Source organism: Chlorocebus sabaeus, chromosome 22, assembly GCF_047675955.1.
Source record: "Chlorocebus sabaeus isolate Y175 chromosome 22, mChlSab1.0.hap1, whole genome shotgun sequence".
NCBI classification, from domain to species: Eukaryota; Metazoa; Chordata; class Mammalia; order Primates; family Cercopithecidae; genus Chlorocebus; species Chlorocebus sabaeus.
The window spans coordinates 14,281,458-14,295,232 of NC_132925.1; the positions used below are offsets into that span (position 1 = coordinate 14,281,458).

The 13,775-nt window shown below is 36.0% G+C and overlaps 3 protein-coding genes across 13 annotated transcripts in view; 2 read left to right on the forward strand and 1 right to left on the reverse strand.

Annotated features, from left to right (window-relative positions):
- ARL13B (ARF like GTPase 13B) overlaps positions 1-4,366 on the forward strand; it is a 71,098-nt gene extending 66,732 nt beyond the window's left edge. For all 7 annotated transcript variants that reach the window (XM_073009667.1, XM_007986146.3, XM_073009666.1 and 4 more), the window contains one exon: positions 2,282-4,366. In XM_073009667.1, the coding sequence (XP_072865768.1) occupies positions 2,282-2,358 (77 nt within the window). In that variant the 3' untranslated portion in view covers positions 2,359-4,366. The remainder of the gene's footprint in view (positions 1-2,281) is intronic.
- A 5,631-nt stretch (positions 4,367-9,997) lies between these two features.
- DHFR2 (dihydrofolate reductase 2) lies at positions 9,998-10,667 on the reverse strand. The gene is given in 2 exon segments (XM_038003208.2): positions 9,998-10,144; positions 10,146-10,667. Coding segments are annotated over 2 exon segments (561 nt in total). The 5' UTR covers positions 10,592-10,667; the 3' UTR covers positions 9,998-10,029.
- Positions 10,668-12,102: 1,435 nt separating this feature from the next.
- NSUN3 (NOP2/Sun RNA methyltransferase 3) overlaps positions 12,103-13,775 on the forward strand; it is a 211,465-nt gene continuing 209,792 nt past the window's right edge. For 4 of the 5 annotated variants that reach the window (XR_012090521.1, XR_012090520.1, XR_012090519.1 and 1 more), the window contains exon 1: positions 13,559-13,664. Coding sequence is in view for 1 of the 5 variants with exons in the window: in XM_007986140.3 (XP_007984331.1) it covers positions 12,213-12,224; positions 13,555-13,664 (122 nt within the window). In the remaining 4 variants the exon portion in view is untranslated. Of the gene's footprint in view, positions 12,225-13,554; positions 13,665-13,775 lie in introns of those variants that run through there. The other variant, XM_007986140.3, reaches the window with a different exon arrangement.

The following is a 13,775-nucleotide window of genomic DNA, read 5'->3' on the forward strand; positions in this document are numbered from 1 at the left end:
AGATATCATCTGTACATGTTACATTAACTTTTCTTTAACCTTATAACTTCAACAAACTTATGTTTTAGTTTTGGAAGCCTGTCAAATCCACAGCCATCCTTTTTCATTATACTTTTTTTCATTTTATTTAATTTTTTATTCTTTAGTGTGCTTTACATCTGTATCATTTGATTTGGTGTTTACCTTAGAATACAGAGGTAAAAAGAATCATAGCTTGTGTTTATTATCCATGATATATTTATACAAGGAGTTATAAAAAGGAAAGGTTTTAAAATAATTGAACTACAAGACCTTACAATTGTAACTTAAGTGTTAAAAAGCTGTAGTTTTCTGTATATGCTCAATATACTCAGTGATAATGCCACATAATTTTTTCTGTCTACTCCTAATAAGACAACCAGCGCTGAATATTAAAGTGAAGATCAACACAGTTTATAAAATCAGAGATCGAATCAGTAAACCTAATAAAGTTCGACTAAGTAGAAAGAAAGTTACTAACATTTTTGTTGAATTAAGGGAACAGTTTTCTTTGAATATAACTAACATATGCTATAGTCTAGCTAGTTTATGGCATTAGAATTCTAGGATGCAAAACTAGAGGAAGGATGTTTTGGAGAAGTAGAGAACTGCCTTATAAAACAGGGAGAAGTTCTGATTCAGACTATCATCTAGGTCTCTTCAGTAAAATATTTCTAGAATGCAAAAGAATTATAGATAATTGTAGCTGAATAAACTTGTTTGTTAAGAACATCCAATTCGTTTTTTGATAGCTCTGTGTTTACCTAGTCTAGAACTTGGTTTCACTTACTAGGAAAAAACTCAGAAGTTTAATCTTTAGAAAAGCATTACCATATAATTTGAAATTATATCAAACCAGTTTAAATATTTTTATTTAAAAAGTACATAAATATAAATATGCTATTTGCTTTTTTCCCCCAGAATTCTATTTAGGTCAATAATGAAATATTTCTTGATAATCGTTAGTGAAAATTCATGTTTTTTTTTTTTTTTTTTTTTTTTTTTTAAAGACAGAAAAGTTTGTCCTTAGACTATAGCAGAATTAGTGAAATGGTATTTTCAGTGAACTGTCATATCTCTGTTTAGTTTACTGACTTTACATCATGATGTTTATATTGACTACAGAAGATTTATTTCTTTTTTATTATACAACTCTTAGTGAACTCACATACATCAGATACATTGTCAATGTAAATATTCACTCTGTTGTCAGAAAACTATGTAATGTTAGTGTGTATATTTATATGTACACACATATACATATGAAGAAAAAATATCAATTTTTCATATGACATATTTTTTCTGTTATTGAACTCATTTAACATACAAGTATTTTGTTGTTTGTTAAAACACTGGTAATTACAAGATGAATAAGATGTACATTCTGCCTTTGTGAGGATCCTACTGTATAGAGAGGACAATTCTTCAGCTTACTGTAGAATATATGACAATGAGTTCTATGGTGTACAGTTGGAGTACTATGCACAGTAGGAGTACTGTGTGCATGGGCAGTTAGGGGAAGTGGCATCATAACGAGGTATTCAAAGAACGAGAAGAGTCAGTAATCAGAAGAAACAGACTATTTCAAGGTGGAGAGGCAGGAAAGAATATTGTTTAGTTGGAGAATAACATGAAGTTGCCAGTGATAGGAGATTAGGTGTATGTGCATTGAGTGGGTAAGAAAGAGAAAATATAAAATTACAGAGTGTTGAAAGTGGAGTTAGGCTTAGGGCCAGATTGTGAAGACTTCATATATATGGTAAGATGTCTGAACTTGCTATAACTTTTCAAGAAATGCTTTTATTTTTAAAAGGGAAAATGCTATTATTAGATTTGGTGCTTAGGAAAGTATTTTTTGTTGCAATGTAAAGTACAAACTTGATAGTGGCTATATTTGGGGTAAGAATCCAAATTTGGGGGCTGCTGCAGTAGTCAAAGTTTAAGAAGTAAGGAATGGAAATTGGACTGGAGAGTAAAACATAAGCAAGGAATGTTTTAACCATTATAATAAGTAATACATGATTAATTCATGTGTGGATTGAAAGCAAAAGCAATAGAGTATAATTTGGCTCAACAGGATGGAACGTTGGTACCGTCTCTTAAGATTTAAAATGCACGAGAGAAAAGGAAGTCTGCTTTAGAGAGGCATGCCAAGATTCTATAAGCTTATCTCTTTGGAAATGTCTAAAAAATAATGAACTGTGTCAAAAATCTTGATTTCCCATAACTGTTTTGTGCATTTGGTTTTTTTTTCTTTTCTTAGATTTCTATGGGAAGCCGCTGCCTCCCTTGGCTGTGCCACAGCGACCTAATGGTGATGCTCATGATGTGATCTCATAAACAAGACATATGGAGGAGTTCTCTTAATATCAGCAAGGTGAAGTGGGACATTCTTCTTTCTCAGAAGAAGAAACATGTTGTATATTGATGACTGGGGCAAGATAACCATAACGATTTTAGTGAGAAGATTAATACTCAAGGACCTGACTTGATAATTAATTATTTGTGTTCTTCATGGCTAAAAAATAAAGGAAGCACAATGACCAGTACATAAAATCAGCATTTGGAACAAATTAGCAAGATTTACTGTTAACTCTGGTTTATACATCCCCACTCAGGAGGATACTTCTGAAGGAAAACTTTAGAAAAAGAGCCAGTGAACTCAGCACTTTCTTTACTATTTGTTCAATAGCCTGTATTTCTAGATATTAAGTATTTTTTGTAAGATACATGCACATAGAAGGGGGACTTCTAGGAGTTTATAACCAAAATTTTAAAACTATTTTTATATTTTTTTAAATCTTTAAAAATTTTAATTACTATGATATTGATTATACACCTTTTTTTTATAGATGATTTGTTTAAATTGTGTCTGGAAAATAGAGTTGATTTACTTTCAGACATGAACTATACAAACAGGATATATTTATATGGCTTGAGGTATGTTTTGTTCTTTAAGTGTAAGTCATAATTTGACCTAATTTAAATATAATATATTTTTGAAATAGATTCTCAGATCTTTATTCTACCAATTATATGATTTGAAAACAGTACTCAGTGAGAGAGACTGGAAATACTTTTTGTACCTAAAGGTTTTTGAAATTAATCAAAATATATTCTGTGAGATACTATTAAAAGTTTCAATAAAGTCCTATTTTAAAGGTTAGACACTTTCAGAGATCAAGGTGCTCCCTATACTCCCTTGTTCCATCAGAAGCTGCAGTAACTCTTTTAGGTGATTCTAATTCTTTCATGCCTTGAAATTAAACTATGAAATTAAAGGCAGAAAGACTGGAAAACCTACTGCAGGTCCAAAGACTTCTGTTTTACAACTGGGAAACAGCTTGTGTACTAAAGTAACAAGAATAAAAATGTTGGCCCAAAATTACTTTTATAAATAAATAATTCCAAAATAATTTCTTAATTTAAGATGATAGCACTTCTCTTGCACTTAAGAATGGCATCCATAAGATTCTGTATTTGGCATTTAGACAGACTTCTAGATGTATATTTTGAATAACAGATTCATAATGTTACATTTAATTGAAAACAAACCTTTATATCCCAGTGAAAATAGTATAAACAGAATGATTTTTATATCACCTTGTTAAGATTGGTGCTTTTGGTAACTTGTACTGACACAACAGACATATACTAGTATCTGATAATAACATTAAGTACATTTTTTGTCGTTTAATATATTTACTTTAAAAATTTTACTTCAGAACATGAGATTTTATTCACATTTTTTAACTCACCGAATTTTAACAATCAGGTCACCTGTACTCCAGTGAGCATTGTATATGTTCTTGGAGTTTGTACATCGGACTTACCAAGCACACTGAGTGAGTTAAAAGCATTTGACTTCAGATCTAAAATTCATAACAACCTGAATTTGAGAGGTGGCTGAAATGTGATAAAAAGCAATAAGAAAAGATAGAATGTAAATTTTGAAAAGGATTTTAAAGGGAAAATTGCACAGCTTTTTGTAACATTTACTCAATTTTAAAACTAAACTCGTACTTTTGCCATCTTTTTAATATTTATCTCAGGAGTATACGTGTTTTTAAACTTTTTGTTTTCTATCTGTGTTTACTGTAGTGTAGCTACTGACTTCATTTAATAAAAATAAATGATTTTGAAATTAAATATAATATAGAATTCACATTTTATATAGCTCTCAAAAAATTAATTTTTATTCCTTACGCGTTTTAAAAACATTTAAAAATATGTTTTGTAAATCCAGGTGTATTTTAACAATTAAATGCCTATTTTGTTATATGTTATATTTTTATTCTTAATTCTGAATTTTGACATTTTCACACAATAAATATAATTTATGTCAACATTCAGTTTCTCTTTTCATTTGGTAGATTTAAATGATTTCCTTTGGGTAATAAAATAGGTAAAGATTTTTAAATATGATTATTGAAAAACAGTTTAAATGAGTAGATTAAAATAATGCATTTTTTTGTTACTTTACACACAAAACTTTTTTCTCCCTGCAAGTTTTTATGTATGTGGGAAAGTTGTGATTTTAAATGCAGCTACAAATAGCATTTCACCATACGATGTTAGAGGATTTGATGTCTGTCTTGTGTTAAAGCTATTGGTCAACAGATATGTTTTTATTTATTTAAAAGATACTCTCATGTGCCTTTATGTGTAAAATGCATATTTTATAGTATACATGATATTGTATGTAACTGACTTCAAATATAAAACTATGCATAGAAACAACACTAGAAAGAAATGTAGTTTGGTTTACTTTTGTATTGAGGGAGGCAAATTTATAATATTTAAAATTATTTAAGTACCATGTTTTCTGCAAGTTTAAAATTAAGTGCTTTTATAAATGCCAGACGAAGACTAGAATTCCCTTAATATGTATAACCTGTGAACAGCCTGGAGCAGTTCACTTATAAAGTACAACTAAATAAATCAAATGCTTCTAGGTAGCAAAAGCTATTCACAAACTACATTGTTTATGTGAATAAAACTGTAGCTTATAAACTTTATCATCCTTGGCTTTACTTAGTAAATTTTTTTTGCTAAGTGGAATATGCTTTGCAACTGAGATTCTGCTAATAATGGTTTAGTAGTTTATCAGGAAATATATTCCAACTGATCCAAAGAACAAATTCAAATATTTTAAAATTTTCAATTAAATATGGCATAGGTTATCAAAATAGCAATAATCCTTTATCTTTACAGAAACAGAATAATAGGTACCTGTTTTTGGAGGGGGGAAGAAAAGAAAGCCAGAAATGAACTTCCTTTAATGAAAGAGATCAGCTTATAATTAAATGGAAAATAGGAAAAAAGTTCATTTGCTTGTTGAGGGCATAAGTTGTAAGTTCCTTCTGTGTGCAGATGAGGAAACCATTTACAACCTAGGTAAGTGCTTTGGATAAGTGGTTTCCAAATTTTTATTATATCTTCTATCAGAAAACATTTTTAATATACATTGATGTTTCTGTTATTGTATTAGTTCTCTAAGGTGGCCATAGCAAGGCATCACAGACAGGTTGCTTAAACAACGTAAATTTATTTTCTCAGTTCTGGGGCCTGGTAGTCTGAGAGCAAGTTGGTGGGTTTGCTTTCTCCTGAGGCCCCCTCCTTGCCTGAGAGATAGACACTGTCTTGTGTCCCCACATGGCCTTTTTTCTCCACTGCCCACCCACCCCCGGTGTCTCTGTGTGTTCGGTGTTCGATTTTCTTCTGACTTCTTCTAACTTAACTTTTTAAAGGCCCGTCTCCAAATATAGTCACATTCTGAGGTTAAGGGGTTAAGGCATCAACATGAATTTTAGGGGGACAAATTTCAGCCCATAACAGTTAACATGCTTGTTCTACTGCACTGTGTACATTTTAAATACACTTCCCTAAAAAAAGAAATTTTAAAAGACTACATGAAGCTTAAAAATAAAAGTCATTATATTTACTTCCTAGACACAGTGGATTGTCTGCTGGAGTTTGTACAGACCACACTGGAACCCGGAATTTTAGTAAAATGAGAATCTCACCTGATGTTTAAGCGTAAGATTGTCTGTAACAATGCTGTGTTCTCTAGCCTTGGTCACAGGTTTCGTGTTGTGTTTTTCTGCCATATATTTTAAGGAGCTGAGGGCTCTCTTGATGTCATATTGTATTACTACAAAGCCTGTCCTTTTTGACGACATAAACCTCTATATGAACATGAAGGGTTTTGGCACATATTTTATATAAATATGAAAATTCATAAAACATAGCTAGTTTAGGAGTTACTCCATAAATTACTCTGAAACACTTCTTAGATCAACTGACCTTACAGTAAAATTGCTTAGGTATGTAAAAATTTGTTTCCTGCCTAGAGGTACATCCTTACTAAGCTGCTTGGTTCTTTAACACTAACATTAAAAAAAGCACAAAAAACAAACTAATGTGACTTACGGTATTTGTGTCAGCTCAATGTCTTACATCTGCAGTGGTTTAATGCAAGTTTGCTGCGAACAGTTTTTATTCCTAAAACTCAATGTAGAATTGTTTGTTCTTTGGTAGCTATTTGGGGTGCGGGTGGGGAGTAAAATCCATTAACATTCTCATGATACACATCTATTGATTCTAGATAGATTAAGAGGTTAAACATGAAAGATCAAACTATGAAGAGGTAAGGGGAGAAACAGAAGTGGCTTCACTCTGGGAAAAAATGTATAAGCCTGAAAGCAGTGGAATCAATAAACTCAATTTACAGTGCACACACCAAAAATTTTAAATACCTTCACACTTAAAGTCAAATGGTTATAAGAAAAATGGGGAAAGTATTTTAACATCTGACATGGTTATCTCAAATATAAATAAGATGATACTAAGACACCTATAGATAAGTGGACATGAGTGGTAATCTAAAAAAGAAATAACTGGTAAGTTTTGAAAAACCTACCCAAACTAAGGGCATAATTAGGCATTATAAGGAGATTATTAGAGATTCAGACAAAATTCATAAGCAAAATTGCTTATTTAAAATCAGAAAATATAAAGAAAATATAAAATATTTTGCTGAGTCCCAAAAATATGTGGTAAAATTAATATGACTTCTTTCCAAGTGTAACACATTGCCTTTCTCTAACTGAAATAAAGTGTATGATTCTTACTACATTCTTAAATTTCTTTTTTTAATGAATGAGTGTAACTTTTTATTAAGATAGAATTATTTTTATTAAAGAAATATATGAAAAATGGTTAAGTAAAATCAAATAGCACCAAAAGTCTTACAGTGAAAAACAGCAGTCCTGCCACTTGTTCTTTTCAGAGGCAAGCACTTTTCATTCTCTTAGTTTTTCCTTCTGGTAGTTACCTTCATGGGTTTTAAAAAATTATTATTTTTTTTTTAGTTTTTCAAGTGAATGCATATATTCATACATACAATTTTAAAAAGCCTCTTCAGTTTATAATGCATCCTAACAGTCCCCTGCCCCATCCCTCCTAATTCTCCAGAGCAATGAGTTCTAATTCTTCCAACAATGTTCTATTTTTTCTTCACATAACTACTTAGTCATTTCCTGATTACGTTATACATTAGTGATTTCTTGATATGACAGATGAGGATTTAGCTCTTACACCATCACTATCTTCACTTTTCCTCTCATATTGTCCCAAAGTAGTTACCAGATTTAGGGGCTAAGCAGTCACCACATCATTATGACTATGTACATATTGCTCATTGTTGAGAAAAACAGCGTATGATGCTCTTACTTCCTATCCTGTACTTCTTCCTGCCATAGAATTAATGATTGCCTAACCAACCCTTCCCCCTTGTTTTTTTGTTTGTTTGTTTTTGTTTTTTTGTTTTGTTTTGTTTTTACTTTTGCTTTATCTTCAATGCACTTCTTTCCAAATGCCCCAATCTGGCAATAACCTATTATTTTTAAGAGAAGGGATCTCACTGTGGTGGCCAGGCTGGTCTGGAACTCTTGGGTTCAAGCCATCCTTTTGCTTAGCCTCCTGAGTAGCTGGGACTACAGGCATGGGCTATTCCACCCAGCTAACCTATTAATATTTTTACTGTTTCTTTTTAAAGCTAGCTCCATAGCTGGAATATTGTCTGTGTTGGATCCTATTTGCTGGATCCGTGTCATTCTCTGGTTTGCGTACTCCTTAATTTTGCTGGAGTATTTTCTCCAATAGCTTCCCAAGAAAGGGTACATGTAACCCCTGAGTCTTTGCTTGTCTAAACATGTATTATTTTACCTTCACCCTTGATTATTTGGCTGAATATAGATTTATCAGTTGAAAACAACTTTCTAGAATTCGGAAGGCATGGTTCCATTGTTTTCAGATTCTTTTTTGAGACAGGGTCTCTTCTGTCACCCAGGCTGGAGTGCAGTGGCATAATCATGACTCACTGCAGCCTTGAACTCGCTGGCTCAATTGATCCCTCCGTCTCAGCCCTCTGAGTACACGGGACTACAGTCGTGCGCCACAATGCCCAGCCAATTTTTGTTATCTTTTGTAGAGACGGGGCTCCACCATGTTGCCTAAGCTGGTCTCAAGTATTCCACCCGCCTTAGCCCCCTCAAAGTGCTGGGACCACGGGCATGAGCCACCACGCCTGGCCAGTTTTTAATTCTCTACTTTCATTTCTCAAAGGCATCTCAAACTCAGTGGGCCCAAAACCAAAGTCAAACTCCATCAGAATATCCTGCTACTTCCAACTTTAAAATATATCTTAAATCACAACTTCTTACTACATGCAATCCTTTGGTTCAAACTACCATCATCCCTCACTTGAACTTAGAATTGGTTTTCCTGCTTCTGTACTTTTTTAAATTATAAAATATTTCAAATAAACCATGTGTGGCTTTATACTTTTTACTAAAAGAATGAAGATCTGCCAAGTGCAGTGGCTGATGCCTGTAATCCCAGTACCCCTGGAGGCCGAGGCAGGAGGATCACCTGAGGTCGAGTTCAAGACCAGTCTGACCAACATGGAATGTCTCCACCAAAAACACAAGATTAGTCTGGCATAGTGGTACGCGCCTGTAGTCCCAGCTGCCCAGGAGCCTGAGGCAAGAGAATTGCTTGAACCTGGGAAGGTGGAAGTTGCCATTAGCCAGGGTTGCACCATTGCACTCCGCCTGGGCAACAAGAGTGAAATTATGTCTTAAAAAGAAAAAAAAAAAAAAAGTACGAAGAGCTTACATCCTTAAACATGGAATTGCTTTAAGTGCTTGGCATTCACTGTTCCCGTACATTCCAGCAGCTTCTTACAGCAAACACCTGGGACTCCCTATAGAGTAGCTGGAGTATGTTCTGCCCACACACAGGACAGGGAGCTGACAACCAAGGAGCGGGGGATTAAATACTCCAGCTTTCTCCCCTCCGTTTCCCTGCATCTCAGCAGTATGGAGCTTGTTACCGATGAGAACCTCACTGACTTTGAACTGGTTTTTACCTTCTCAGTTCCATTTCTCCATACTTTGATGACTTCTGGTATGACCTAGCAAATACACTGCTTTCACTGAAATTTCAGTCTTTGAATCTGCTTTGGGTTCCCCAATCTAAGACAGAAATATATTCATTTTCCCATCACTGGACTTCAGGTTGTTTTCGATTTTTCACTGTTACAAACAAGGCTGCAACATTTGTCTACAAACCTCTGGATATACACGTAGGAAGCTTTTGGTATTTCCTTCAGTTGAAGGGTATGTGCATCTTCATCTTTAATAAATACTACTAACATTAGAAAAGTCTGACAATGCCAAGGACTGTCAAGTGCTACATGTGATGGGTGTGGAATGGCAGCTCACTGTAGCAGGTGCTGGGGACTCAGTCGGGGTCTTGGAGAGACAGTTATAGCAAGAATGTTTCATAAATGGTATCTGATATAGTCAAGATTAGTAGGGAATAAAAACACGTTGCTTAGAAATAATTATCCACAGATCTGAAGTCAACAAGTCTCTTTTCTAATGTAAAAGTGCATACTTTTTTCAGAGGGAGGGAGAACAACTTAAACCAGAAAACACCTTCATATTAATCAGTCTTCTCATATACTTCAAATTTGTATTTAATGCCTTTCTCCTCCTGGACATCAGAGAGAGCACCTGGGTATTCTGGCAGAAGTTTATATTTCTCCAAATCAATTTCTGAAAAAAGTGTCACTTTCAAAGTCCTGCATGATCCTTGTCACAAATAGTTTAAGATGGCCTGGGTGATTCATGGCTTCCTTATAAACAGAACTGCCACCAACTATCCAAATCATGTCTACTTTATTTGCTAATTCTGGTTGTTCAGTAAGTTTTAAGGCATCATCCAGACTTCTGGCAAGAAAATGAGCTCCTTGAGGAGGTTCCTTGAGTTCTCTGCTGAGAACTAACTAAATTCTATCCTTTAAAGGTCGATTCTTCTCAGGAATGGAGAACCAGGTCTTCCTACCCATAATCACCAGATTCTGTTTACCTTCTACTGAAGGAGGTGTGGTCGTTCTCTGGAAATACCTGAATTCATTCCTGAGCGGCGGCCAGGGCAGTTCCCCATTCTTGCCGATGCCCATGTTTTGGGACATAGCGACGATGCAGTTTAGCAAAGGAACCATGACAGCAGGGGTTAGCACCTCCCAGCTTGCTGGCTACACCAGGAAGCCAGGCCAAGACTGCCGCGAAATTCCCTTCTTCAAATTATTTTACATGTCTACATTGCAAATACAATACCACTGTATTAATTAATTGCAACATCCTGGAATAAGCATAGAAAAATAAATTGTATAAAACATGTAAATATATAAAATATATTGATAAAATATAAATGTATAAAATAAAAAATACAGAGGCCGAAAGGTTAGACCGACTTTTCCACAAACATTAAACAGATGGCATCCAAGAGATGGCATCATTTCATTCCTGAATAACATTGTCTTTTGTACCAAATCTAAATTCTAATAAGATGCCTTTTTTAGGTGACTTGGAAACTTGTTTAAATAAATAAATATATTAAGCTTCAAATCAGATTAGTGGGAAAGACATGTTTTTACATGAATATAAGACTTGTACCTATAGCATGTAGCTATACTGATATAAGCATCAAGGGACAACTCAAAATGATGATTATTAAATATCAGGGACCATATCAAGCTGATTTTTTCTAATTGCTGATTGTTGCTACAAATGATAGTTACTGAAGCATGACACCAAAAGAGCAAATAAACTGCTATTCCTATCAAAATCGGCGTAATAAACAACTTCCTTGAAGAACCATTAAACTTCGCTCCTTGTAAAGTTGAATTGGGGAAGCTAGAGAGTGGAGGATCCTTTCGGTCTTCACACATTTGGTATCAACGCGATAAAAATCACAATGATCACAATAGTGAAAATAGCAGCAGCTAACATTTGGGCATTTACTGTTTCCTAATCACTGTTGTAACCGCTTTACACGCGTACTTCAGTTTAATCATTTGACACTCCCCATTAAAAGGAGAGATTATCCCCATGGGCCAGGTCTGGGGAAAAGCATGACTTAATTTCTTTTTCATTACATTCCACCCTTTTATCCTTGGGTACTGAATGTCTAGGCTAACAAGGGTCATTAGATTTGGTAGATTAAGTCAGTAACTCGCTTCGCTTTGAGAATATTTTAAAGCAGTCATCATACAACATAACCCCAAAACTCATTCTTTTATTGAGCCCCAGCAATACACAGAGTGTTTAGCACAAAATGCGACTATCTTTTTATTTATTTCTTTATTTTTTGAGACAAGGCCTCGCTCTGTCGCCCACGCTGCAGTGCAGCGGCGCGATCACGGGTCACTGCAACCTCAAACCCCTGCTCAAGCGATCCTCCCACCTCAGCATCCACAGAAGCTGGGGCCACAGGCGCGCGGATATGTGACTTTCTAAGGTCCGGACGCCCAGAGCTACGCCGATCAATCCAAATAGCGAAAGTCGCTTTGACCCTGGCCCGCTTCCTCCGCGTCCTGGAAAGTATCGGCGTTTACCAGCTACCGGAAGTAACTGCGCGCGAAATCTCCCGCGGGACCTACGCCTCTTCCACGAGATTTCTATAGCGCTGAAAATCAGTATCTCGCGAGAACTTGAAGAGGCACCGTGAGAATGAAAGCGGGTGCCCGCTAATCCCGGAAGTCAGACTGTTCTTTCAGTTCCGTGGAGGGTTTTTGATGCCGGTTCGCGTACACCTCTTGTTTGAAAGCTCTCAGCGGGACAATGCTGACCCGGGTGAGGCCTGGGGCCCGGCTGGGTACCTCTATCTGAATGAGACGCTTCTGCACGCGGCCGAGGTGGCGAGGGAGGGTGCTGGGAGGGGGGAACATCACCTTTGTTCGTCCACTCGCGAGATCAGCGTTTCTTTGACTTTACTGTCAAGCCCTGAAGTCATGCTGAGTGCAGTAATGCTGAGTCCCTTCCGTCCAGCTCGCAGACTTCTGGTACCCACTCCCTCCAGTTCTTGGAGGGCTGAGATTTGTTTTCTGTGTCATAGCGGTATCCCGGGAGCTTAGAACAGTGTCTGTTACATAGTAGGCATTGAATACACTTTTCTTGGATGAATAAATGAAACAATTGCAGGGAAGTTTCACGAGGAATTGGAGTGACTTTTTTCCCTCTAAATTAACTTTTCACTTAAAAGTAATGAAGAGTTGCAAAGTTAGTACAGAGTTCTCAAATGCCTTTCACCAAGTTTTCTTGATGTCAACATCCACGGTGACTTTTTAGTTTCATTTAGAGACAAGGTCTTGCTCTGTTACCCAAGCTGGAATGCAGCTGCTCCATCATCGCTCACTGCAACCTTGAACTCCTGGGCTCAAGCGATCCTCCAGCCTCAGCCTCCCTAGTAACTGGGACTACGGGAGCGGGCCACCACACCTGGCTAATTTTTTTTTTTTTTTTTTTTTTTTTTTTTACTTTCTGTAGAGACAGGTCCTTGATATGTTTCCCAGTCTGGTCTTGAACTGGGAAATGATCCTGTCGCCTCTTCCATGAAAAGCATGAGCTAGCTGGAGTACAGTGGAGTGATCTCGGCTCATTGCAGCCTCCACCTCCTGAGTTCAAACGATTCTCCCACCTCAGCCTCCTGAGTAGCTGGGTTTACAGGCGCCCACCACCACTCCTGGCTAATTTTTGTATTTTTAGGAGAGACGGGGTTTCCCATGTTGGCCAACCTGGTCTTGAACTCCTGACCTCATGTGATCCTCCCGCCTCCCCCTCCCACGGTGCTGGGATTACAGGGGTGAGCCAACCACCCAGCCCTTACAGTGACTTTTTAAAATTAATTTTGTTCCTTTTGACAGTTTACTCAGCCCCAGTAGATTCCGTTTTAACCTTTGCTTCACGTTTGGAAAATAATTATTTGGAAAAACCTTGCTTTTTCATAAGTAGGTAATGTAGTACAGTTTTGGTACATGTAAGGTATTGCTTCTATTTCAAGAACTAGTAATTATCCAAAAAAAGTGTTCTTGTCTTGAAAAAAAAAAAGACCTTGCTAATGTTGACGTTCAATAAATTTGTAATAATATCACTGTGTGTCAGCAACTTTTTCTTATCGTCATAGCTGAAAGCAAAATCAGAGGGGAAGCTTGCAAAACAGATTTGCAAAGTTGTGTTGGATCATTTTGAAAAACAGTATTCCAAAGAACTTGGAGATGCCTGGAATACAGTAAGGTTAGTATAATTCATCTCAATGCTTTGTGATGGGATAGACAAAGTACAATATGTAGTCCTCCTTTTTGTGGGAGGGATGCTATAAGTATAGAAGCCAAAGAAATCTAAATC